This window comes from Rhamphochromis longiceps, linkage group LG7, assembly GCF_057381845.1.
Source record: "Rhamphochromis longiceps isolate RC_006_pf linkage group LG7, R_longiceps_female_GT1.1, whole genome shotgun sequence".
Lineage (NCBI taxonomy): Eukaryota > Metazoa > Chordata > Actinopteri > Cichliformes > Cichlidae > Rhamphochromis > Rhamphochromis longiceps.
Genome location: NC_140563.1, coordinates 9,014,934 through 9,039,630, shown reverse-complemented (window position 1 = coordinate 9,039,630; position 24,697 = coordinate 9,014,934). Strand labels below are relative to the sequence as shown.

At 43.4% G+C, this 24,697-nt stretch overlaps 1 protein-coding gene across 1 annotated transcript in view; it reads right to left on the bottom strand.

Annotated features, from left to right (window-relative positions):
* wwox (WW domain containing oxidoreductase) overlaps positions 1-24,697 on the bottom strand; it is a 141,678-nt gene that overhangs the window by 93,871 nt on the left and 23,110 nt on the right. Inside the window, 3 exon segments of the mRNA XM_085411985.1 lie at positions 244-508; positions 2,740-2,925; positions 6,861-6,949. Of these exon segments, the coding sequence (XP_085268111.1) occupies positions 244-508; positions 2,740-2,925; positions 6,861-6,949 (540 nt within the window).

The window sequence follows — 24,697 nt, the reverse complement described above, 5'->3', positions numbered from 1 at the left end:
CTCCCAGAAATGTGCCAAGACAAATACGCCGGCTCTGTAAGCGCTATATGAGAGTCACAAATTCACAGACTGGCTTTGCATTTAGAAAAATATAACTAGCTGCAGAATTACTCCAGCGCAATGAAAAGTAATGTCAAATGTTAACCAGTCGAGCGTTTCAGCGAGCCTTCAGGCAGGCTGAGCTACAGCCTGCGCACTCGTGAGGTAATATAACACTTTCTCCAAGCTTCTTTTCTCGCTTACCATAGACTTTGTGAAAGGTCTGGCCAGTGTGAAGAGAAAGGTCATCAGCCACCAGCTCCGGTGTATGGAGGTGTACATCATGTTCCCAGGATGCAATGCGTTGGAGGTGACACCGTAAGGCGAAAGCCGCCGGTGGAGCTCGTTGCTGAAGAGGATGTTGCAGAGTTTGGCGCGGTTGTAAGCCAGCATGGACCAATAGTCCTTCTTTGAGGGGGACAGCAGCACAAGGTCCACTTTGCCACATGAGTCTAGGAGGTCTGTGAACCTGAAAGATAGTTTGCATTAAGAGTAGTTAGTGTGAGTCTGCCTCGGCCTGCGCATAGGCTTTCCGCCGGCAGATGTGTGGCGCTTTCTGCATACAAATCAAAGACGTGACATGATGTTCTTTAATTGCCTGCGACAGAGCTGTTAAAATCCAGATGTTTGACAAGGCCCCTTAAACATTACACTACTCGTTGTGTTATTACACGCTCACACAAAAATCTCAATACACGAAAACTACACTGTGTATTTATGCGTCTGTGTGTGTACGTATGTGTGAGAGGCGCGGGATGAGGCTCCAAACCAGCGGAACACATCCTACATATTAATCCAGTCATTAGAAAACAACCAATCAAAATGTCACCTGGTTTCCTTGTTGTGATTTTACAAGCTCGCTGCCTCTTGTTTACTGTCGCCTTCCGCAACATCCTTGCTTGGCTAAATTACAACATCTGCAGGCTTTTCATTTCATGTGCTGCAACTTCGTAACTACTTCAGCAAGTAGAGGTTAATAAATCAATTGCCTCGACGCTAAAGCCTTTTTTTTTTTTTTGTAAATCAAAATTTGTTTGCACGACAAGCCGAAGCTGTGCCTCGTTACAATTGAATGAGGTCTCGCAGTGATATTAATGTCGAGATTTTGGTTTTCAAACATGTCGTTTACTGTCTCTGAGCTGCAGCTTAGATATTTCAGAGGTAATTTCATTAAGGATATGATCTCTCGTTTGACCAGATCTGATGTAGTACTAGAGTAAAGTACACCTGTATTGGGTCAATTCCACAGTAAGCCCCTGTGGTGGAAACTGATAAAGTGTCCAGCCATTACTCCTGCGTCCATCTTTTCCATTCCTGTCCCTTACAGGTCACTGCTTTACCAAGCGGACAAGGGGCTTAGGGAATACAATATACTGCCAGGTCATGGGTCACCCACTGCCTGTGAGGGGAGGCTAAGTAAGTAAACATGAAATCAGCGGAAAGTGAAAATAACACAAGCAAAAAAGGGAGGGACTTCAGTGGATGTAATATAGGTCTGGAATGAGGTGGACAGAATGGAAGATGCAATATGAGATATTGTCTACTTTTGCTCCTTTATTCCTTCTCTCTAGTCTGTGTTAGTGTGTAACTGACTCTCTCTGGTTCTGCTTTAGCCTGCTTTGAAGGGGTTAAAGCCACTGCTGATTGTTGAGGACAGAAGGAGAGAGGCAGTGTTTGTGAGGCAGAAAAGGAGAGCAAACTGTAGGGTGAAGAGTAAGGAGAATACCTGTGCATTCTTACCACTGCAAATACATAAAAATAGTACACATCTTCCTTATTCTAACCCGACAGTTTTTACACAATCAAAACTTGCCTGTACCCACTTTTCTTACTGCTTTAGCAAGTTTTGTGTCAATCACATGTCAATATTCCCTTCACGGCAACCTTTCCTTCCATGAGCTTTTCCTACTCCGTCTTCCTCCGACTTTTCCTACAGCTTGTAATAGCAAAGTGACCCCAAGTGAATCTGAGTGTCAAACCATCCCCTCTGCTGCTCCTGCCCAATCATGCATGGCAGCCTGTATAACATAACTCATATGAGGGCCCCTGTAATAGTGCTGCTGTTTGATCTGCTAGAATAACTCTGCGTATGTTCGCGTTGTCTCAGGTCACTCTGCCAAGCTCCAATCAATCACTGCTTGGCCGTCTGACTGACTGAAGCCACGATCAATGCTGCACACAGACAGGGACTGGCTCTAAAATACATGGCTCGGGGTCTGGGCTTACAGATTACTGCAAGACTCTGCGCTTGTCTGCTGCATAACAGAAAAACTTGAGCCTTTGGAGTTCCTTGAGAAAAAAAAATGGAGGAAAGGGCTGAGTCAGGGGGGTCAGACATAAAAGAGCAGATACTTGATCAAAGTAAATTTTAGCTGATAAGGCCATCCATCATGCTGATGATACGTTTAATTCACAGTGACAGCATGCGGAAAGGAATGAGTTTGAGTGAGTGAGGCTGTCATGTTTGACAATACGCATAAAGTCTTATCTGTCAACTCGTCAGGAAAACTAGCCAGTGCAGCGGCTTTAAGTGCACGACTGGCGATGAACTCCTGAAGACTAGACAGGCTAGTTCTGGGCAATTATCAACGTGACTTTAATATGGAAAGACCTCACTGATACAGACAGCAACCTCTCGACAAACAATCAAACATATTTATACTCACTAACACAAAACTAGTCAATCTTCCTTTTCTTTACCTATGTGACTCAGAGGAAACCACCACGACACGTGCTGGGGCTGAACGACGCAGCACGTCTTGTAGACATTGCACTAGCAGGAAGTGACCCAGATGGCAGATCTGGAAGGTGGACTCCAGGTTGTCTTCAGTCAGCATATAGGGCTGAGTGCACACTGCTGCGTTACACACCAGAATGTGCAGCGGCCTATGGGAGGAAGAAAACAGAAAAACAAAACATGTTTGACTGATTGTGAAGTGAAAACAAACGGCCAAGGAAAAAGATTTCCTACCATATCAGGATGAAGAAGATGTAATGAGAGACAGAGGGAGGATTTTTTTTTTAAAAGAGGAGAATTAGAGAAAAATGAAAGCAGAGAGAGGAAACGGGGTTTCTTATTCCAAAGTGCGGTAGACTTTAGAGGTCTCCAGAGACAGAGCATCAGTAATGCTGATATGATACAGAGGTTTCCAGTGCAACTCCCTATGGATACACAGCTACTGTAGATACCGAATACAGCTGGCTGGGATCCAAGAGCAACACCACAATGAAAAGCAATCTCAAACAGTTTCAACACACAGGGGTGGTGAAAGTAATGGATGTTGATACTGGCTCTGTGGAAGCACTTTGAGTAACCAAACCTACCAACACATCGACTCAGAAAGGCCAAGCAGAAGAAAACAGATCAAAGAAAAACCACGCGCTAAGTCATGGAATAAAAAAGGAGCTGGCATTATTAAAAAGGTCCAGTGAGAAAGCATATGTTTTAGGAGACGGAGACATGCAAAGCATTTTTATTCTTGCAGAATCCGTGTGGGCGACTGAGCAACGCTTCCCGCTCACACGGAAAGGGAAGGAGATTGCTGGATTGGTCAGGGCAGCGAGAGATCCTTGTCGGTGACAGCGTCGCTCCAGCGAGCTCAAAACCACAGTAACACAGTCGAACAATCCAAACACACCCCACCAATTTTTAATTTCTTCCATTAGAATTAATTATGAGGCCGAAGGCAATTTGTGTACCCTGTGTTTAAGACTGCCTACTGGATTAATTAAAAACTGGATGCTGGAAAATTAATGTGTGAATTGTTATGCCTTGCTATAATGAGCCATCCCATGCTATTACATAGTAGTGTACTGTACGATCACCTTCAGGCCTCTGAACACACAAGGTTCATTAAAGAGCACCAACCTAGGCACAAGTCAACTTAAAGAACGCCGACCTCAGCGCTTTATCGGCAACGCACACACTAGGAATGTGAGATATTTAAATTTTCGCCCAAAATAAAACAATTGAGGAAGACTCACTTAATTAAAAGAACATTCGTAAATAAACAACCTCTGCGACCTGAGTTTAATCCTGATAACACGAGATAGGAGAGTAAAAGTTGCTGTAATGCTCAGAAATTTGCTCAGAAATCGCTCTAAGCTTAAAAGTAGGCAAAAAAAAAAAAAGACTGGTTGTTTTTGCCCCAGTGTTCACATGTCTAATAGAGTGTGAAGTACAGTAACAGTGTGCAAACCTCTTGGCTCCATCCCTAATTTAGTGGCTAGGGGCAGTAATATCACAGACACAAAGCCCGACCTCCTCAACCTTTCACTGCAGCTGTTGATTTAAACTAACGCTTACGGCACTTACACCTCTTTAGCATTGCATGTTATGACCTGTAAAGGCAAAAGAAAAACAAAGCATCACAAATTGGTGATCAAAAAACTCCACAAATAAACAACTTTCCTCTGGTCAGTGCAGCGATTTCTCCCATGCAGCTCAGATGGGCCTCTGGTGAGTCTGCTTGTAATGTAAAAGGCCTGTTAATTCGACTGCCCACCAGTTAGTCCCTCTCTCATAAGCGCAGGTCTAATGAATGTCTTTAATAGGCCTACTGCTGCACACCACATTCCCTCTGTCCACATTAAGACCTCACACAACACTGTGTGCACCGTGCAATCTCAGCGCTGGTCAAACGAGGGTGTTAACTACCGAACGGGGAGACATCAGTTTATATATTTACTTTAAATAACCCCCCTGGGTATGACCCCTGACCTCTATGATAATGTAGGCCAGCAGGAAGAGATTGCCTGTGTGAGCTTGGCTTGTACTGCTGGTCGTTAACGATGCACTTTGCTCCAAACACATATACAGTGGATATGAGAGCGCCACTCATTTTGACCCACATTTAAACTCGCACTACAGAAGCAACATAATAAGGGAGCAAAAAAATAATCCAACCCTTACAAGAGTATAAATGAATGGAAGAATTGTGGACGAAGGTTGTCTGGTTTGTATATAATTTTTAGTTATATTCATTTGTTTGTTTAGTTTTTAAAAATCCTCTATTACATTTTAAATGCTTGAAATTAAAACTGAACTCAGTAAAAACAAATCAGAGGTGAAAACAAATTCCACGTGTTAATTACGGACCGTTCAGTAGAAATTATATTAGGGCCTTCTGTCAGTGCCGTCCTCCATCAATTACATCCCAATGAAACTGCGCCACATTCAACAATATCAATATCCAGGTAATTTCATTTCAATGGACAGGCAATTAAAGCAGAATCGGGGTCAATGGAACACAAAGCAGCGTGAAAGCCACTGACTAAAGCACTTAAAAGCAAGAGAGTGAGAAACGAGAGAAGGAAAAGAAAAAGCCTCTGATTACATTTCACCTGTCAATGACACACTGCAGGAGCATTATTGTGCATGTGCGTATGAGCATGTGTGTGTGTTTGTGTCTGTTTGTCTCTGTGTGTTTACAAGTGTGTGTGTGTGTGTGTGTGTGCCCGCGTATGTCTGTATGCACATATTTGTGCGTGCTGTGTTTGCCGCTCCTGTGCATGTTATGCCTGAAGACATACGTGCAGTAATAGAGTGGTGGTAGACTCAGACAGCTGCCCAGTGCCATTCACAGCTCAGAGCTCCCAGCCTCCACTCTGCTCTGTTCGCCTTCTGATGAGAATTAATGTACTCTGACGTCCCCTGGGAGTCCCGCACTCCCCCCCCAACAGCACGGCTAATGAAGAAATACAACCTTGCCAAAATACTGAGGTGGAGAGAGAACGACACAGACGTAGAGACGACACGAGAGAACGGGAAAGAAAGAGAAACTAAGGCAGATAAAACATTTGTAAACAGTGATATGCAAAAAAACTAAAGTGTGAGAGGACTGAGGAGTTGAAAGGAGGCCAGCATAACTTGAGTGTGGGTGGGAGGGATATATGTAAGCGCAGGGAGGGAACTATAGGACACAGAGTGAGGGAAGCCACCGTGAGGTTTGGCTGTGACCCAAGACACGTGTCCTGGATGGCCATAACCTGCCCCAGGGCTGCTACGGGCGATGACTGCCCGGCCTCTCCCCAAGGGGCTCCCTTGACACCAACACCCCCTGCGCACACACAAAAACACACTCCCCTGCCTAGAGACCTGCGGGTGGATGAGCCGTATGGATGATAGAAATTATGACCCCAAAATAGCAACCGTACGAGCGGCCACGGGACGCAAGACACATGCTATAAAAGCTGACCACCACAAAATAAGTGCCATAAAGTGTGTTCGACCAATGTCAAGCAAATCGACACAAATAGACACACTCACTCCTGGGGCCTTCCCCATATGGTGTCCATCAGTAACATTTTAGATGTCCTTTCAGTATGGCATAATAAAAGAGATAAATAGTTGCTAGTCCTAAATAAAAGACGCTATTTAGTCCCCACAGTTTTAAACTTAACTGTTTATTTATTCCTGCTCTTAGACTAAAAATAAGTCTGAGCAACTAATAGGAAATGCCATCATTTTTTTTAGTTGGGCACGCTGCCATAACTTTAATTAATAAATCATTTTTAAACTCTTCTCCTGTGTTTTCCACACTGGAGATTCTCCATGTTGTTTGATTGTCCAGGTCCAACATCACGCAGGGCAATTTTCCATATGCAGGGCACCTGCATGAGCATCACCATTTACTGTGTGGTTTTGTGGGACCAATGCCAGCTGAATTCAGTTGTGACCAGCTCAAAGGCAAGAGTAAGAGGAGACAAAATTTATAAACGGCATCTATTACACCACGCCTGCTTGATCCTAAAAAACACACAACCTGCATTTCCAAAACAAGGAAGGGATGAAAATGAACAACATTGTGTTTAATACTTACAGCTTCATTGCTTTGAAAGATTCAGCAAATTCCCTGACGCTGCGCAGAGAAGCCAGGTTGCACATCATTGCTTCAACTCTCGCTTTGTGCTGTTGAGAAAGAGAAAACAATATGATCAGAAAAATACAGACGTAACAGCAAATTAAAAGACATTTCAAAGACTTTTTTTTAGTTTTTTGCCCATTTTAATCGTTGTTGTCAAAGGAAATAGTGATCACAAGTAGAGGCTGAATGTTTGCATTCTGTTTTATTTCACAGGACAATGCAGTGATTCAAGTCCTGGAAGAGTGATCGCTCTTTGCTTGTAGTCCCCATGTTTTCCCCACTTTTACTTTGATGAGAATCCAGGTTTCCAGTTACCGTCCTGTCTAAAGACTCTTAAGAAACTCATAAGTAGTGACAGTGTCCTCTCCCTGCATGTTTGGGTGTGGCGCATCTCACACCATATGTTGGCAGACAGATAGCAGAGAAGAAGAAAAAGATAAATGACTTGAGAAGTGAATGCATAGCTGCATTTACACACTGCTGAAGACAGGCTAAATATTCATCATCCCCTCCATCCTACTGTAGCATTGTGCTGCAGGGCAAAGGCCTCAGCAAAAATGCATGCAAGGACCATATCTGTTTAATAAAATCATACAACGGGGTTCATCAAGTCTGTCAACTCACAGTCTTTCCATGCCTTTCTGTCTCTCCCCACTCTTCCCTTTATCTGCTGAGGCCCTCGACCAAAAAAGCCAGATTCGGTCTACCTGCCCATATGAGCTCACATGGGACTCTGGCATATGTTAGCACGAGTGCGTGCCGCATGAATTGAGATGGAGCATGTAGATTCCAGACTCCAGAGCATCCCTCATGCTCTGGTCTCTGGGCACAGTAGCACCAGGTATTCCTCCTTCCTCTCACCCGCCATCCCAGAGGAACACTGTCAGCTCAGATTACACCCGGAAAGGCGTTCAGCTCGCCATCCGCCACCACTGGTGTTGCTCCCCTGCATCCCCTCTGATCTGATCTCCTGTCTCTGGGTGTCATATGGGAACGTCTTTCCTCAGCGTGTCTGTCTCAGCACAGCTAAGTACACATGACACTCACAGCAAGGACGCTCCATGGAGCAGTGAGCACAAAGAAAACAATAAAGGGTTAAGAGCATCTTCTGATGGAAATGTGATTCTTCAGGCATTTTACAGACACCTTAACTGCCCCAGGGTGTGTTTATACATGCATACAGAGGCACACGCACACCCGCACACGCACACAACAAATTCAATGTTGTGACTCAAGGGTAAAACCACGCTATCACACCATTATCTATGCCTGAATTATTCTCTTGATGCCACTCTATGCCATTATATGGATGCTATTACAGAGCATTAAAGGGCTGATTATGGCTATTATAGATATGATTATAGGGTACCTGCTTATATGATCTGTACACAGCAGTAATCACAGGTGAGAGGAGACAACTGTCTGATTTAATTGCTTATATGTGCAGTGTGCATTTATACTCTTTGCCACTTTCACAAGGTATACATGCACATAAATGCAGGTGGATTGAAAAGTAATATTTGGTCACCAAAGTAACAATATAGTAGGAAAACCTCATTTGTAACACATATGTTTAAAAAAAAATCATCTTCAGTTGTTCATTTTACTGTGAGAAAAATGAGGCATTACCTCCGAACAAGGTCAGAAGAGACAGCAGTGTGATAATTAACAGGTCACTATAAGGCCTCCTCAACAGGATAGCTCTCTATGTGTGTATGACCAGCAGAGAAGATGAGAGCAGGTGTCAGCTTGACGAACACATATCCTCTTCTCTAGAGACATGGAGGGAAAGGAAAGGAGAGATGGAGTAATGGGAGACCAGAGGGAGGATAGAGGGGGGGGTTGAAGAGGGGCCACTGGAGCAAATCCAGCAGGGAGAAGGTGAGCAGCCTGCCTGCCCGCCCGCCTACCCTCCCCCTGCAGATTGAAGTCTTGCGAAGAAAATAAAGTTTATTGCCTGGAAAGAGGGGGAAAAAGCATGTAAAAAGCATTAAAGCGATGGAGGTGAACAATTAGACAGATGGCCAGGTTTTGGAAGGAGAAGAAGAAAAAAAAGGAGTAGAAAAAGACGGAGAACGCATAGACGCAATCGTTCAGGGTTTTTATGAGGACCCTGACAACTCCTGGTCTCTTCAAGGGCGAAGGAAAAGTGAGAGGCAGCGAAGCCTCTCTGGTTAACTCTGGAGCAATCGCTGAGTAGGCAACACCACAGAGCTCGGCTCAGGGTGACAGTGCTTACCGCCCCCCAGCTACACACAACCTATCGCTACAACTAAAACAGAAAGGCTAATTCTGAGAGAAACGCGGTAAATAAGCTCCAAAAATGAGAAACCGCTGCAAAGTGAGCGTCCTCGTGTCTACGCGTTCGCAAAACAGGCACGTGTTCAGGACAGAAATCGGCAAGGTCACCGTGAAGATAACATCACCTGATGCCTCAGACTACCGCTGCTGCCAACACCTCTCACCTGTCACCTGCCATCAAACCCAGAAGACGAGCTATCTGTAACAAGACAATGACCTTTAGGACTTTCACCATAAGGAAGGAGAGAAGGAAGGACTAAGAGCAAGGATGGAGGCAAACAGTTAAACTTTTCCTCGGTGAATACAGAAAGTTGGCAACTGCAGAGGTTCTCCTTCTCTATCCTGCTCTTTTCCGCGGCGTACCCAGGAATGACATGTGATCACTGCTGAAAGAAAGATGGAGAAGGAGGAGAGGATAGATTGGGAAGCGCTCTAATACAATTATAACCGGGGCCATCCAATCCAATAAAATGAAGAAGTATTAGAGCAGGGGAGTCCCATCCTGTTCAATAAGATACTGGACCACTTTACTAACTCTTAAAACACACACACACGTGTGGGCACACACAGGTGCACACACTTCGCTGACCCCTTTAATAGCACAGAAGCCACCCCTAATGGACGCAAGCAAGTGGAACCACCAAATAATACACTGTCTTAATGCACTAGACTCAATCTCATCCCCCTCTCCCCTTATCCTTCTCAGCCTTCACTCTCATACTTTAACCCCTGCTTCCATCTTCCCTCACCTTGTGCTGCTCACCACCTCAGCGCCTCTTATAGATCACCAATGCAGAGGCAACACTTAAGGAATCAGAAAAACCCCTATATATACACAAAACACTTAGCCCGCAGACCCCGGTTAACGCTTCAGACGAGGAGAAGAAGCGAGTAAAGGAAGACAACGCAGTGTCGAATTCCTGTGGTTTGAAGTATCACTCCTGAATATGAGATTCGTAATATTAATATAAAGCAACAGCAGTATAATATGGACATATCCTAACCAGCAGGTGCAGAGGTAAGGTGTTGTAATGGCGATGAAAGTGAATGAGCAGGGAAGACACCATGTGAAAAGGGCACCTTATAAAAGCAATTAGAGAAATGACTTTGAGCCCCTCTTCTTGCTCTGTAGATTAGAACAGGCCTCGGAGGGAGGAACACCAAGGAACTCAGATCTCTATGACCTTGGCCGCAACACACCATACTAAATTGGCCATCAGCTTTTAAGACTCATATCATAGATATATATTTTTAGCAAAAAGAAAAAGAGAGAAGGAAGGAGGGGGGGGGGGGACTGTGGAATGTGCAGGTCATATATCATCCTGTCACAATTATGACGTTTGTTCATAAATACCAACCAATCTCCTCTCCACCTGGCTAAGTCACATGCCTATGCATGCGCTATACACCGACAAAGAAATTAGACGCACACACACACACACACCCCACGTGTGGAGAACGCACATGCACATCGCAAATAAAGAAAAGGACACATCTGGCTGGGTGCCCTACCACGGGTCTGAGAACTGACCTCCACACACAGACAAAAAGACTGAATACACACTCAGGTAACGACATGCATTCGAGCACCTAACGCACAAATGAAAGCACGCGTTCTGCACATTACAAACACTAAACACACACAAACAAACAAAATGCACGCCCGCACGCGCGCGCACACACATCCACTTACTCACTGGCATGCACGCACACTGCAATTAATAGGGAGGCAGGTCTCTGGTGAGGAAGAGAAAGTGCCTGTTCAGCACATACAGGCAGAATATGCAATTTCCTCCAGTTAAGTCTGTATTAAATTGATTTCTTCTTTCTCTGACACGGACTGGGTTTTTCCCCTCTAATGAAAGCTGGATAATCTACAGGTTTTCCCTTTCCTGAAATCAAGTTACAAATCAAGCAATTGCAGGGGTAGATATGGGAAAGGTGAAGGAAGGACATGGGATGATTTTCCAGATGAGAAACATGAAGAATGAGGCGCCCACGTGCCGCTGCTCGTAACGTGGGCATCAGGGGCACCTGACACGCGCGCGGGGAGCAAAAAGGCCAGGCCTCGGTTAAGTACTCAGTTGACATTTCTGGTCAGCGACGGCCGTGCCATGTTAGTAAGCGCGGCTCTAATAACTGTAATTAATTAAATGCGTGAATTAGTAAGCACTTCAATGAGCTAATCATTCATTCAAACCTGTCAGGAAGTCACATGGAGGCGGAAAGCTGGAGAAAAGCGCACTGAGCAGAAAATGACTTTAAAAGAACTTAAAGATGAGCAGTAAAACAAAAGGTATTTAGTTACTTTAATGGGTAAAAGCAGCAGTACAAAAATATACGAATAATTAAATTCAATCTTTTTTAGCAGCAATGTGTAATTTAAATAAACCAAAAGTAGTCATTACAGAGGCAACGTTACATAATTACTTTTTATAACACCTATTAACTAATGTGTAAGCAGAATTTTAATGGTATAGCTGGTAGAGGTGAAGCAGTTTTAAGTACTTTATATGCTGGTGTAATTTAATTTTACTGAATAGTGAGGCGTTACATTTTATACGCTCATTACAGGTTTTCAAAATCTTTAACTTTAACTGTCAAATAAATTTAGTGAAGTAAAAAGTGCAATATTTCCCTCTAATGTAGTAAAGCGGGAGTATAGAACAGCTTCTGTAATGCATACAATGCATTATAATACAGCATAATATAATTCAGCAAAAACTTTCTTAGAATATGCTGTCATTTTTAGAAAGTGATTCCAAAAATCTAAATTAACGTGCAACCAGATAAAACCAAATTCACACAACAATATATAAGAAATTATGCAGGGAATTATTAGGGTTTGGCTTTTTGGGGGGGTTACTGCTAGTAAACATGAACAATGGCCATGTAAATATACAGATGAGCAACTTTTTGGAGGCTATCTGTGAGGTGAACGGACTGCACACACAGAAAAAGAGCGAGATGATTTTGCATTGAAACTTGAGGTGATCGAGCTTGGCGTTATTTTATAGCTATTGAGACTTTGGCTACCTTTCCAAAGAGACAGACAGGTCAGACAAGAGGAAAAATAAAGACAGAGAGAGGGGAAGGCATAAGAGCAGACAACGAGAGAGGGAGAGAGAGACAGCGATGGGAAATGAAAAGGACAGGGCGGTCATCATAATTGCAGAGTTTGCTTTTCGGATGCAGACAGACCAGGGCCATGGGGCCTGAGGCAGATATCGGATTGCACACAAACACACACATAAAGCACGCACGTACAAGCTGACACGTGCACCCATATATACAAACATGCACATTAAAAATATTTCACCACAGTGGAAGTGTTGTTTCATTAAGAAGAAAAAAAAGACGGTTAATATAAAATCGTTTTGGTTTTTGTTTATGTTTCATAAAGAATCAAGTGTGAAGTCAGATAGCAACATCCAGCTTTCAATCCTAACGGTGTTTTATCATAAAGCTTTCTGTGTCAGTGTGCGTGTCTCCATTTCTGCCTCTACTTCCCTTCTCCCCTCCTTCATCCAGGGCACAGCCTGATCAGATTTACATTAAAAAGTGATGGAGATTTAAATAATGTGTCTATGTTCTCAGAAAGACATCAAGAGATTTTCATCTTACTCTTCTCTTCTTCTGTCTCTTCTCCATTTCCTCACCCTCTCCTGCTCCTATCTCCCCCCCTCATCTTACCCCCTCTATCTCCGCCAGATTCGCAGACAGTGCACATTTTCCTGCATGTCTTCAATGTAACCGATACCCCTAACAACCAGGATTTTAATGCGTTCCATATTGCTCCCTAATATTTCAGATCTCAGAATAAGCACTGGCAATTACATATTTACACCCAACTTATTTTGCAATTCTGCACAGGGACTTTAGTGTCTGGCTGAACAGCGCACGCAGACTTAGCTGCTGATTATGTTGTGGTTAGATAACAAAAGAGATGGAGAAAAACTCCTAGGCCCTGTGCATTTATATTGTATATACAACTTTCTGTTTGGGCGTGTCAGCAATAAAGCTCCGTTCGCTCAAGTACAAAATAATGCGTTCTTTTCAAGTGCGACAGTAATGTGATTGCTTTATCTAAACCTGCTAGTTTTACTCTGTTTAATTTCTCCTGAAACGCTCGTGCTTTGTGCCATCTCAGTATCCAGAGGCCTGGTAAAGCACCAAAACCATTTACACAAATGTATACTGTTGTAGTGAACACACATCGGCTGTTCAGAGATAATAAATTAAGCCCCTTTGATTTGGTTATCCGAGCCTCCTTTTTTGTATCAGCGTTATAAAAACATAAGCATAACATAATTGAATAAGAAAAGAATCTTGCAATTAAGGAACGTGTAGGCCTTTGATGTGAGTAAGTGTATAATAGGCCTTTTGATGAGGGAATGTTTTATACTCCGCAGGGTCTGGTATGCACTTTGATTAAAAGCTCTTTTGTTCGGCAATATTCTAAACTGCTTACCATTTTCCACTGTCACAATAGTTTAGTCTGGAAAGACAGGAGATGGTGCCTTTTGCTCTTTCTCTCTGGGATAGAAAATCTAGCCCTTTCTCGTATGAAATCACACGGTAGAGATACTCTGTTATCACCACGAGTGCAACAAACGGGGAATGTAAGAGTGACCTTTTAGCAAAGGGATAAAAGGGAGGCACCATCTGACATCAGAGTGTTTGTTTTTACTATTAACATTACTTCAATTTCCAAAGTCAGGAGCACGTTCATCAGCAACCCGCAAATGCAGGTGCTGAAGCACGATTTACATGATCTGTCCTGTCTGCTGATAAGGGTAGTTTTGCATTCAGTGAAAATGCTTGGCAGATTTGAATAATAGGATTCTCATCATGTATCTTTAGCCCCTTGTCGCCTGATAATAGCCTAAAAGACTCTGGTTGAAAAATATAATAAGTGCGTCATGTGACCTCAGCAGAGGTCGAGGGTCAGCGAGCCACGGATCGTCAACAGAACACTGGCGTGACAGAGAATAAATGATGCCTTGTAAACAAATTGAATTATTGCTTTAATTCATGCAGTCTGATTCAATTTGCAGGAGGAGCGATCCTACACAGGGGAACGGAGGAGTGAAGGAGTGACAGCGAGCAAGAAGGAAAGAAGAGGACGACGTGGACGCACACCTTCCCCTCCATCACTCCATCCCACGATGTCTTTGGCTCCACTGAAGAAAAGTAACTGCATTAAGAGTCCCGATCATCTCGCAAGACTGCGTGCTGCTTTCTGTAGACGGCGCATCTTCCTTTTGTCTCTCAGCTAAATGTATTAAGGTTGTGTCAAATTAAGTTCGAGCTGGGACCACTGGGTTGACTTTCTGCCCTGGCGCTAAATGAGTGACAATATCTGAATTTTATAAACTGGTGCACCCAGAGCATGTTGATGAAGAGGTTTCTTCTTTTAGATGTGGATGCGATGGAAAAAAGGAGAGCTAAAATCTGAAGAAATCTGCTTATTGTGATTGGCAAACAGGAAAGCCCATCCTCCTATGGTACAACCCATGAACCTAAAAAACCCCGTCTAAACCATCAGTATTACTTTCGTCTATCACCCAAAGCTACATTAGGTCTCTCCTCAGTTTGCTCCTTAATTCCATCAGAGTAATCCCACATTATTGCCCTCTAACAGTACCCTAAACGGAGAATAAAAAGTTTGCTCCCCTCTAGCAGTGTATTACCAGGAAACAACAGGCCCTCTCCTCATTAAGTTATAGATATAAATGCTCCAAAGCATGAAATTACCCCCGAGCCTCCCTCTCCAAATAACCTGGTTTGCAAACAAATGATCCGAGCACAAGCAGTAAAAGGCAGATTATTAAAATAATAGGAGGGATTTAAATTTGCATCCACAGAACAATTCGGCAAAGGACTATGCAATTACTCCTCCTCTCCTCCTCCCCTGTTCATTCCACCTCTCTATACCGGCAAGCCTAGAGTCCCTCACACTTTATAGTGTCCATCTGTTCTGTCTAAGAAACAGGAGAACATTCTGGTCTCTTCAGGTGCATCTGCACTTGTGTTGATGTAGCTAAATGCAGGGATGTGTGAGCTAACTTGGTAGTTTGTGGAGCTTTTGTCGAGTCAAAACCACGATCAATTCCCATACTCAGCCCTAGCCAAGTATTTCTCTCCTTCTATGATAAATATCTAACTTTATCCCGAGACGATAACAGTGCCTCCTCCTATGCTGGGGTAAATGGGGAGCGATGAGAGAGTGAGGTAAGCAAGAACGGACAAGGCAAAGGGTGCTCAGATCTGCATTACCTCTGAGTTATGGCCTCCATTTGCATCTCAATCAGCCTCTTTGGAGAGCCTAGCACCTTGGTAACACCCCCATCACACCACAGCCACCCCAGGTAATCAGCGAGATTTAGTGGGACTGGCAGTCTACCATGGGCACCCCCTGGCTGGGGCTCGCTGCTCATTCCCAGCCCCTGGTTTCGCTAAGGGCCCTCTGGGCCACATCCAAACACCGGAGAATGGCAGCACTTAACAAGACTGAGGAAGACCAAAATAGACGAGCAGCAAGAACAGGCCATAAAAAAAGAAGGAAAACAAAGCACCCATGTGATCGTAATACATCTTCCCGCATAGATGTCTGCATAGTGCTCTGAATTGCTGCCTCATTATAGCAGGGGGGTAAAGAAAAAAAAAAAAGAAAACAAATGTGAACTTGTGACCTCAGGTGAGAACATTTTGTCTCCGAGCTGATGATGACACTGACATCGCCGCGCTGCACCCCTGCAGCAACATCAGGCTCTTTCTAACGTGTAATGGGAGTATGCGCACCCACAAACAAGCACACACGCACACAGCCACATGGTGCGATTTGCAGATAGTGAATGCTCCACTTGAGACTTGCCTCTCTAGTTAGCACTGTCTCATGGCTGGACCCTGCTAAGGCATTATTACCTACAGTCAGCCCTATTGATATTGTGACTCCAGCATCTGTTCACCTCCTTGTTACTGCATGGACCCCAGCACACTGTCCTATCTGACTGTGTGCATGGTTTGTGTGTGTGTGTGTGTGTGCATCTTAGACCTCTGGGCATGAGAGTAGTCACTTTGCACAGTAGAAGACGAGAGGCTGAGGAGGCTAATAGAGAACCACTGAACACACCAGGGGCCTAATCAAGTGCGAAGGACACATACCCACAGCTCCAAAGCTCTCTCTTAAACAAACACTCTGGCCTTTCTTTCTCACTCTAATCTCACGGATGCTCACAGATACCGATGCCACATCACACAAACTCTTTGTAAGCAAAACAAAAATATAACGAAGAGGGGCGAGACCGAACTTTATCTGCAAATACAGATGGCTCGGGTGACCATGGCAAAAAATAAATAAAAAAAGAGGGAAACAAAAGGCAAACAGGAGGGGTGCAAGGAGTGAAGATGGAAAGACTAAGAATGAGGAGCTGAGTTTCAGTTATCAGAATCAAATATTAGTGGGGAAAAAATGGGGAGTGGGCAACATTAATCAAAGTGTTCACCTAGTGGGCAGCCATATGGCAGATCAGCACGCCAACAGTGCAAACTTGCTGATCTTCAGTAACGGAGTGCAATTAATTCCACTAGCTGCATTCATCTCTCCCTCACACGCTGAAGGAAGGGAGGTAGAAAAGAAGGGGAGAGAACAGAGGAGGGTTTGTTATGACTCTTTACTCTTCCTTCTAAACTCTTTTCCCCCCCCCCAATCTCTCTCAAAGCAGAGGAATCAAACCTTGGTGATGAATGAGGTGGACACAAGGGCCTCAGGTAGCTCCTGTGGCGATGGTGGGGGGTGAGCGACGAGGGGTGAGTCAAGAAAAAGCGAGAAATTAGGAAGCGGAGAGGAAACAATGGTGGTGAGGGATTAGCTTATTGTAACATTTGTTCAAGGCATTTGTAAGACCTTGAAATCTATATTTATGTGTCTCGTTTTCCTTCAAAGACTTATTTTTCCTAATGAACACAACCTAGTTTAAAAATCTGAAAAATCCCACTGCATTTACTGAAAGTTTATAAGGCAAACGGTACCAACAGCATCACCAAAATGACTAAATTAGAATGCAACTCTATTTGCAAAGCATCGTAATGAGTGTAAGGCACGCACAATACCACTGGTCAAAAAATAAAGCCTCATAAACACGATGTAAATCCTATTATCCAGCCCGCATAATAGCTTTTTTACACAAGACTGTGCAAATAAAACATTGTGTCTATTAACGTTTTCCAACTCTCCCAAAAATTTATAGTGGTGCTCATAAAATCCTTTGAAAAAAAGGCCGAAAACTTTTTTGTAATTTGCCTGCATTTGTCAGAGAGCAGGAATTAAAGTTTGCCCTCTTAACAAGTGAGGCACAAAAATGCAGATTAACCTCAAAACTCAATCTCAATACATCTACACTGAAGTCTTTCTCCGCAAGATTAAACCAAATACGATGTGTTTTTTTTTCTTTATCATAAATCAATTCATTAAAATGTAAATTAAAAGAGAAAAATGATAATGATAAGTAATGTCATTCTCAATCACATCTTCTTTTTCAGCTGGGTAGATAAAGCAAATAACGAAAAAAGATGGCAGAACAAAGTAAACACAACCTGACCACACACACACCCATTTCAAACCTCTTTTGGTTTTATGTAAAATTACCGTCTCCCCCGGCTCTTAACACAAGCTCATCTCCATTAGCCGCAACCTAGTAAAACTGACTCCCCCAAATGAGTTGTGAATATGCATTCCCCCGGCCCAACTCTCCCATCCATACAAAAATACTGCATCTGCTCACTTACATCCATATCTCTTGTAAGTCAGCTCATCCCATAGGCCTAGTCACCATACTACCCATACCAATATCATAAATGACTGTGGGGGAAGCCTTCATTAGGGCAGCAATGCCCCTCCACCCGCCTAATCAGGGCATTTTCCTCGAGCACATTGGGATGGTGGTTTATGGCCCAAACGGGGTTCTGTTAATGAGGAAGTATACATGTCTCCATTTCCTGTCTAGCCAGGTCGGCAGTTCCTGTAGTTGAGTCTATTATAATTCTATTGCTTTTTTTAATGAGTTATATTCATCTTGGTAAAGCGTCAGACACCATAAAAGCAAATAATAACAATAAATGCACATAATACAAATCTACTTCTGCTAAATGCTGTTATAGTCACACAGTAGTGAATGTTTTTTCCTCTCTCATACAAACACTGTCGAGCGATCCACTGCACTCCAAGCAACGTGGCTTTAAACCCGTATGATGACAGCTGAATTACTGCAAATGCCACAGCAAATTCTGTTACAGTGTTCCCACAAACGCTCGGCTTTTTCTGCTCATTCTTCTCAATCTCCCTCTCTACACCTCTGATCTCTCGCTGCCCAGGTCTTTCTTTCTCTCCATCATCCCCTCTTCACTCCCAGGCTTCGCTGACATTAACCTGGAGCACTCACTTTTTCCCATGGTTCTCCCATGTTGCTCTCCACATGTCAGCGCGGGAGGCTTTATGGCCCACATCCATCAGCATCACGTGCCAGGATTTATGGGAGATGGAGTCCAAACCCAATAGCTCTGAATCCGTCTTGCTGAAGCTGACCCCTGGGCTCCTGTGCGATGTAATAGATGAGCATCCTTGCACCCTACCCCCACGTAACCACACCTCACTCCTCCATGCTTCCCTTTCTTCACCCCATCTTCCTCTCTTCCCTTTACTTTCATGACTTTTTCCCTCCCTTTGCACATAAGTCCAGTCTTCTACACTGCCCTAGTTAGCTCTTGTTGATCATTCATTCAAGCCCTAATAGAGATTTGGTTTCCAAAAAATTAATGGAGCAAACTGATCCAAGGAAATATCCAAGTACACATGGCCCCTACACTCACACTTGAGTTATATATCCATTGAGTTGCAATTGGGTTAAAATGTAGAAGTGCCCTTCACAGGATAAACGAGAGGCAGCAATTATCTCTACTCACCGTTCGCTCCCACAAACAGACCTGTAGGAATGACAAAGGGCTGTCATATCATTATGTCCTGTAGCAGAAGATGAGAAGCTAAATTAGACAAAAGTTACAGCTGTTCTAGCACAGCTCACGTGCAGCTCACAATGACCCTAAAGAAAGATTTAACACAAAGTTACATCAGATGAAGCGAGACAAAAGCAGACTTTCACATTTCTAGTTTTCCAACCAGCCTGATCTCACAGAAATATGTTAAATGACTTAAGAGCACATTATGCTGTGCTGTCAGGTAATCTGTTAATATACCAAGTCTGCATCATAAAACAACAACAACAACAAAAAGTTCCTCGGGAGGTTTGGAGTGGTGGCTGGTGCCAGCAGCCCTACAGATCGGCAAAGCAGATTTAGAGCTGGTTTTTGTTTTAGAGGCTGAAATAAAACACAAAAGTCTCAGTCAGGAGACTCTGGTTATATGTCACCACCCTCAATCACTAGAGACTACAGTAACCTGAATCTCATGGGTTCTTTTTGTATCATAACTCATGCATAGACAAACTTCTGGTTTAAAGACTTGAGAAGAGGAATGTCCCGATTTCCACTTTTTAGATGGTCGCCATTCTCATTGAGTCTTCTTCAATTTACTTAAATTAACCTACCGTGACACATAGTGGTTAATTTTACTGTAGTCTCTGAGTTATAAATGGATCACCACTATTTGAGAGAAAGGTTTCACAGTTTCCTTAATACACTTTATTAGATGGAACAGAAAAGTTTCAAGCCAAAGTCTGAGACACATACTTCCTCCTCATGGTCCACAGCAGAATTAATCAGCAGAGCTTCATGTGGTCTACATATAGCACTGTGACCGAGGGAGCTGGAGTTCAAAGGTCAAACTGTGTTCACTGGTTTACAGCGGGTTTTTATTACAGAGTTATTTGATATATTTACCAAACCTGTTCACCTTCTAGCCTCCTCCAATATAGAGCTGGTTATCTAAAAAGTTGCACAGAAAACACACTCTCTCTTTCTCACACACACACACCTCAATTGGAACACGTGAAATAATATTGCCCTGCGGCCCCCCAAACAGGTCTGGACCCTAATAAATGCTTTACACTTTGAAAGAACAGCAAGGTAGCTCAGACGCCTTTGAGCCTCCCTCAACGTACAAACGCACACACACACACACACACACACACACACACAGACAGACAAACACACACACAGGCTATGCCTGGTCACAGGTCAGGAGCGCTTGTAGTTCTCTGAGGTAAAGGAAAGCATAGCCGCTTGAACTTGTAATATGCTCCTCTCTCCCCTGGTGCCACTTGTTGGGGGTTTTAGTGCAGGGGGAAATTACACTAGCTCCCCGTGTGTCAGACTCATGCTGAAAATCAGGGCTACACACCCACAAACACAGACACACATGACCAAACAGCTAAGCCTCAGCGTGGCTGAGACAATAGCTGTATGACAGATGAAGCAGTGGTGAATGTGTGGGTGTTACCTTTATTGCAGAGCATCACTAATAACTTTTTTTTTTAAACAGAGGTAAGTCTGAGCAGTCCAAATGTTAGATGCTAATCATCTAACATTCCCATTGGATGCAGAGAGCAAAGGACATAACCTGACTTTTTCCAGTGAACAGCACACAAACAATGCCATACAATTAATCTGGTAAAGCTGTAGTGTAGGCCTAATCACACGCACGTATGTAGGCATAATCGTGCGTCACAATGTTGGCTCTTTCCTCACCAAAATGAACTCAACATATAACGTAGACCACGAGTCAGATGTGAGCTGAGAGATAATCGTTGATATGGGGCAAGAGAGAATGAAACTAATAAAAAGGCAGTGTATCAAAGTATCGCAGCTGAGCATTAGTCACGTGAGGGCAACTACGCCACAACTCTGGTGTTCTCTAAATGAATCCCCCTCGTCCCGCGCTTGATTTATGGACCTGTAAAAACACACGTTGTTTTTAATCTACTGCTGCCTGAATCTGCCTCTCTAATGAAATGTGGATCTGTGTGTGTGTCTGTGTATGTGTTGAAGGGCATGCATGTGTGGGTGGGTGTGTGTTTGATAATGATGTATGGGCTAAGGTCTAATTCTTTGAGCATGAATTTTCTCTCTGATAAATATGCATCCAGTTACACAGACTGATTAAGCTGTAAACCAGTGTTAACTCCGTGTCACAGCACATACAAACACGCAGACATACATACTTACATGTGCACATGCACACATGCACACAAACAACTTCCCAGAAAATAATGATAGCTGTGCCTGGGGCAGGATTATTCGGATGCCTGAAGCAGTTCACTGGTATCATTCCATGAGACCAGACTGCAGAATATACCCTATAAACACAACCATATAAGCAGAAAACACTTTGCACAGTCAAAAAAGATGACACGCAGAGTTCAGCATCAAAATCCAACTGCATATATTGACTGTGGAGAAATTAAATAACAGAGCTGCAGGTATGTATTGCTTTTTAAAGGCACATCCTTAAAAGGTTCCAGTCTCATCCAGCTGTAATAACGTCATCCTTTTATTTCGGAGTGCTTTGTGGAAAGTGGAGATGGACGACCAGCCTGACTTTGAAATTTGTAACTTACAGCGTCAGAACAGTCGGATATCCCAGCAGTTGACGTGTTATGACACACTTGTCTGTTCATTAGTGAACAAATCCCAATGTCCTTCTCAACCGACACACGCTACTAACATTTACAATCTCCTTCTTCTCCGTTTTCACCCCCTCCTCTGTCTCATATGCGAAATGCAACCAGACATTGTAGGGCACAGAATACACTCATTAGGTTCCCATCTCATGATGACAAGAGACAGCATCCGACAATTTCAATCTCACAGAGACATCAAACACAGAATTACATGTAATTAGCCTACTGCATCGCCTATGAACTTTATCTCGGGATCTGAGAGCCTATGCTAATTTCAAACTGTGCTAAAATGCTAAAAAAGCTCAGGGTAATGGCAGATAAATGTTACAGGCCGTTGCCAGATGGCTCCTGCACTCGACATTACTATGCTTGCTTGTTTGGCAGACGTCAACTAAGCCTCGGTCTATTTAACTGCAGTCTATTACAACTGGCTCATCTCTTGATTTAAAACAGAGTGTGTGCTGGACGTGTCTCTCTGTGGTCAGCACTTCTCAGACTTCAATAATAACATTCTCTGCTGGCAGACAGAAAAAGAGAGAGAGAGAAAGAGGGAAAGAGATCCAGGCAACCTCTCACCTCTCTCATCATAAGAAGCCCTCATCCCAGGGCAATGGGTCCTCCTTCAGAGGGAAAAGTGAAAGAGAGAAGGATGAAAATCTGTCAGGTTCAAACAACAAAGAGGTGCTGCCTTACACATCCTTCCTGAACCCGTCCCCTTCAGTGGCAGTGACATCATTTAAATCATTTAAATCCTCCCCAACATGACCTATGGCAAGTGACCCATCATTCTAACGCTCACACTTCCTTGTGAGACGCCCGCTGAAGTGCTTATTTAGCAGAAAATATCAACCGGCTAACTACGTGATTTATTCAAAATTATTCCTTCATGGTGCTCCCTCACACAAAGCATTTGCCCATAGTTCACTGTGGTCCAGGCAATTAGGAGCAGGCCACACCTCTTCAGGAGACAGAGCACCTGGCTACGGCAGACAGACATAAGGAGGAACAGAGCTGAGCGGCACACAGCTTTTCACGGTGGGCTGGAATAACTAAGCAGAGCGCTGAGGGAGAGAGAGGGAGAGAGTGAGGAATGCAAGCCAGGCACTTTATGATTCATTTAGGTTCCCCATCTCCCTGGTCACTTTATTAGCAGTCTGGGAAGAGTGATGCATGTCCCAAAGCTATGCAAAATGCATAATTAAGCATTTAAATACACACCATGCAAATGTGTGTGTGTGCACTGTTCATGTGAGGGCACATACATACTGAACCTGAGGAGCGTATTGCAAAGATGCACAATCACACACTGGTCTACTGTAAAACTTCAAGATATTCAACTCTTAAGGTTGTTGTACTAATAGTCTCTACTACACAAAGCCTCCTTTAGTATTCCCACAAGCTAAACTAGAACCGTCACCTGTGTAATGCAAAGAAATCCTCAGTGGTATATTACAGTAACTCTTATTGCTGTTCCTTAGCCCTGTGTGGTCACTTGCTGGGGAATAAATTTGAGTTAAAAAGGGGGGGGGGGGGGGGGGGGGGGTGTCTCCTCATCAAATTTACATATCATGGGTGCACCTTCATTCAATCCATCCTTTCTGCTCTTAAGCTAGAGTAGAAAGTAGTTAAAGGCAGGGAACTGGGGATCCTAATTCGCAGGCAGCGCTCAAGTAGAAAACAAGCAAATAAGCAAATAAAGAGAGATGAGAAGTTCTCCCTGGAGAGGCAGATTCATGCTGCTAATATGCAAAGAAACAGAACGATTTGTACAATCCTGGAAATAAAAGAGAACCACCTCTACCTCGGTGATTTAGTGGATGCACCTGAGGAGACGATTGGATGAGCAGAGGGAGGTGCAGGTGTAATGTTGCTGTGGTCCGGAGACAACCTAAGGGGCTATTTAAGTACAAGTCTTGACATCACCAGCAACAATCTCCGTTGGATTTATCTGAGCTCCAACAGTGATATGTAAGCAAAACCCCACACTGAAGAAATTGCCTCATTTCTAGATGAGAAAGAAAATGAGTATCTCCCAGTGTTACACACACATATTGAAAGAATGGGGCAGGAGATGACAGACAGATTGGTGCAGCATCTCCAGGGATGCAGATGCTGTGGATTGTGGTGAAAAGTTCATTTCCTGGTCCATCTACATTTCTACCATCACGAATAGCTATGAGCTGTGGATACAGACTGATAGAATAAGTGGTGGATATGAGCTTCCTCCAAAGGTGTCTGAGCTCACCCTGAGAGATACGGTGAGGATCTCAGCATTTCAGGAGAAGCTCAGAGTAAAGCCTTATACATCAAAGGGAGCCAGCTGAGGGGGCATCTGTCATAAGGGCTTCCCAGGTGAGGTCTTTTGGGCATCTAAAAGCAGGAGGAGAGCCAGGACAGACAGGACAAGCTAGAGGAATTAGGTCTCCCAGCTGCTGGCACTGGTTGGGAAGGTCATGATTGTCTATTTCTGTCTTTAATTTTTTTTTTAAACATATTTTGCAACTACTTCTTTTCCTCAAATATTTTGCATTACTTTTTTTAAATCAACATGTGGTCATATTGCTTTACAACCTATAAGCTAACCATTGAATAACAAAAAAAGTAGAAGGACGTGTTGTTAACAACCACAGTTATAAATTTGTATTTCTTATTAATATTATTTAATTTTTATTTTTAATTCAGTTTAGTTTCAGTTAGTTTCCATCTTTTTTTAAGTTGTAGTTTTTTTTTTTATTTGTTTTTCATATCTAGTTTAACTTAAACTAAGTATAATAATAACCCTGCTAACAATCTAACCAGTAAAACGTGTGTTGTGCGGTGAGATTTCATGCTTTTTACAAATTGAATAAACTTTCA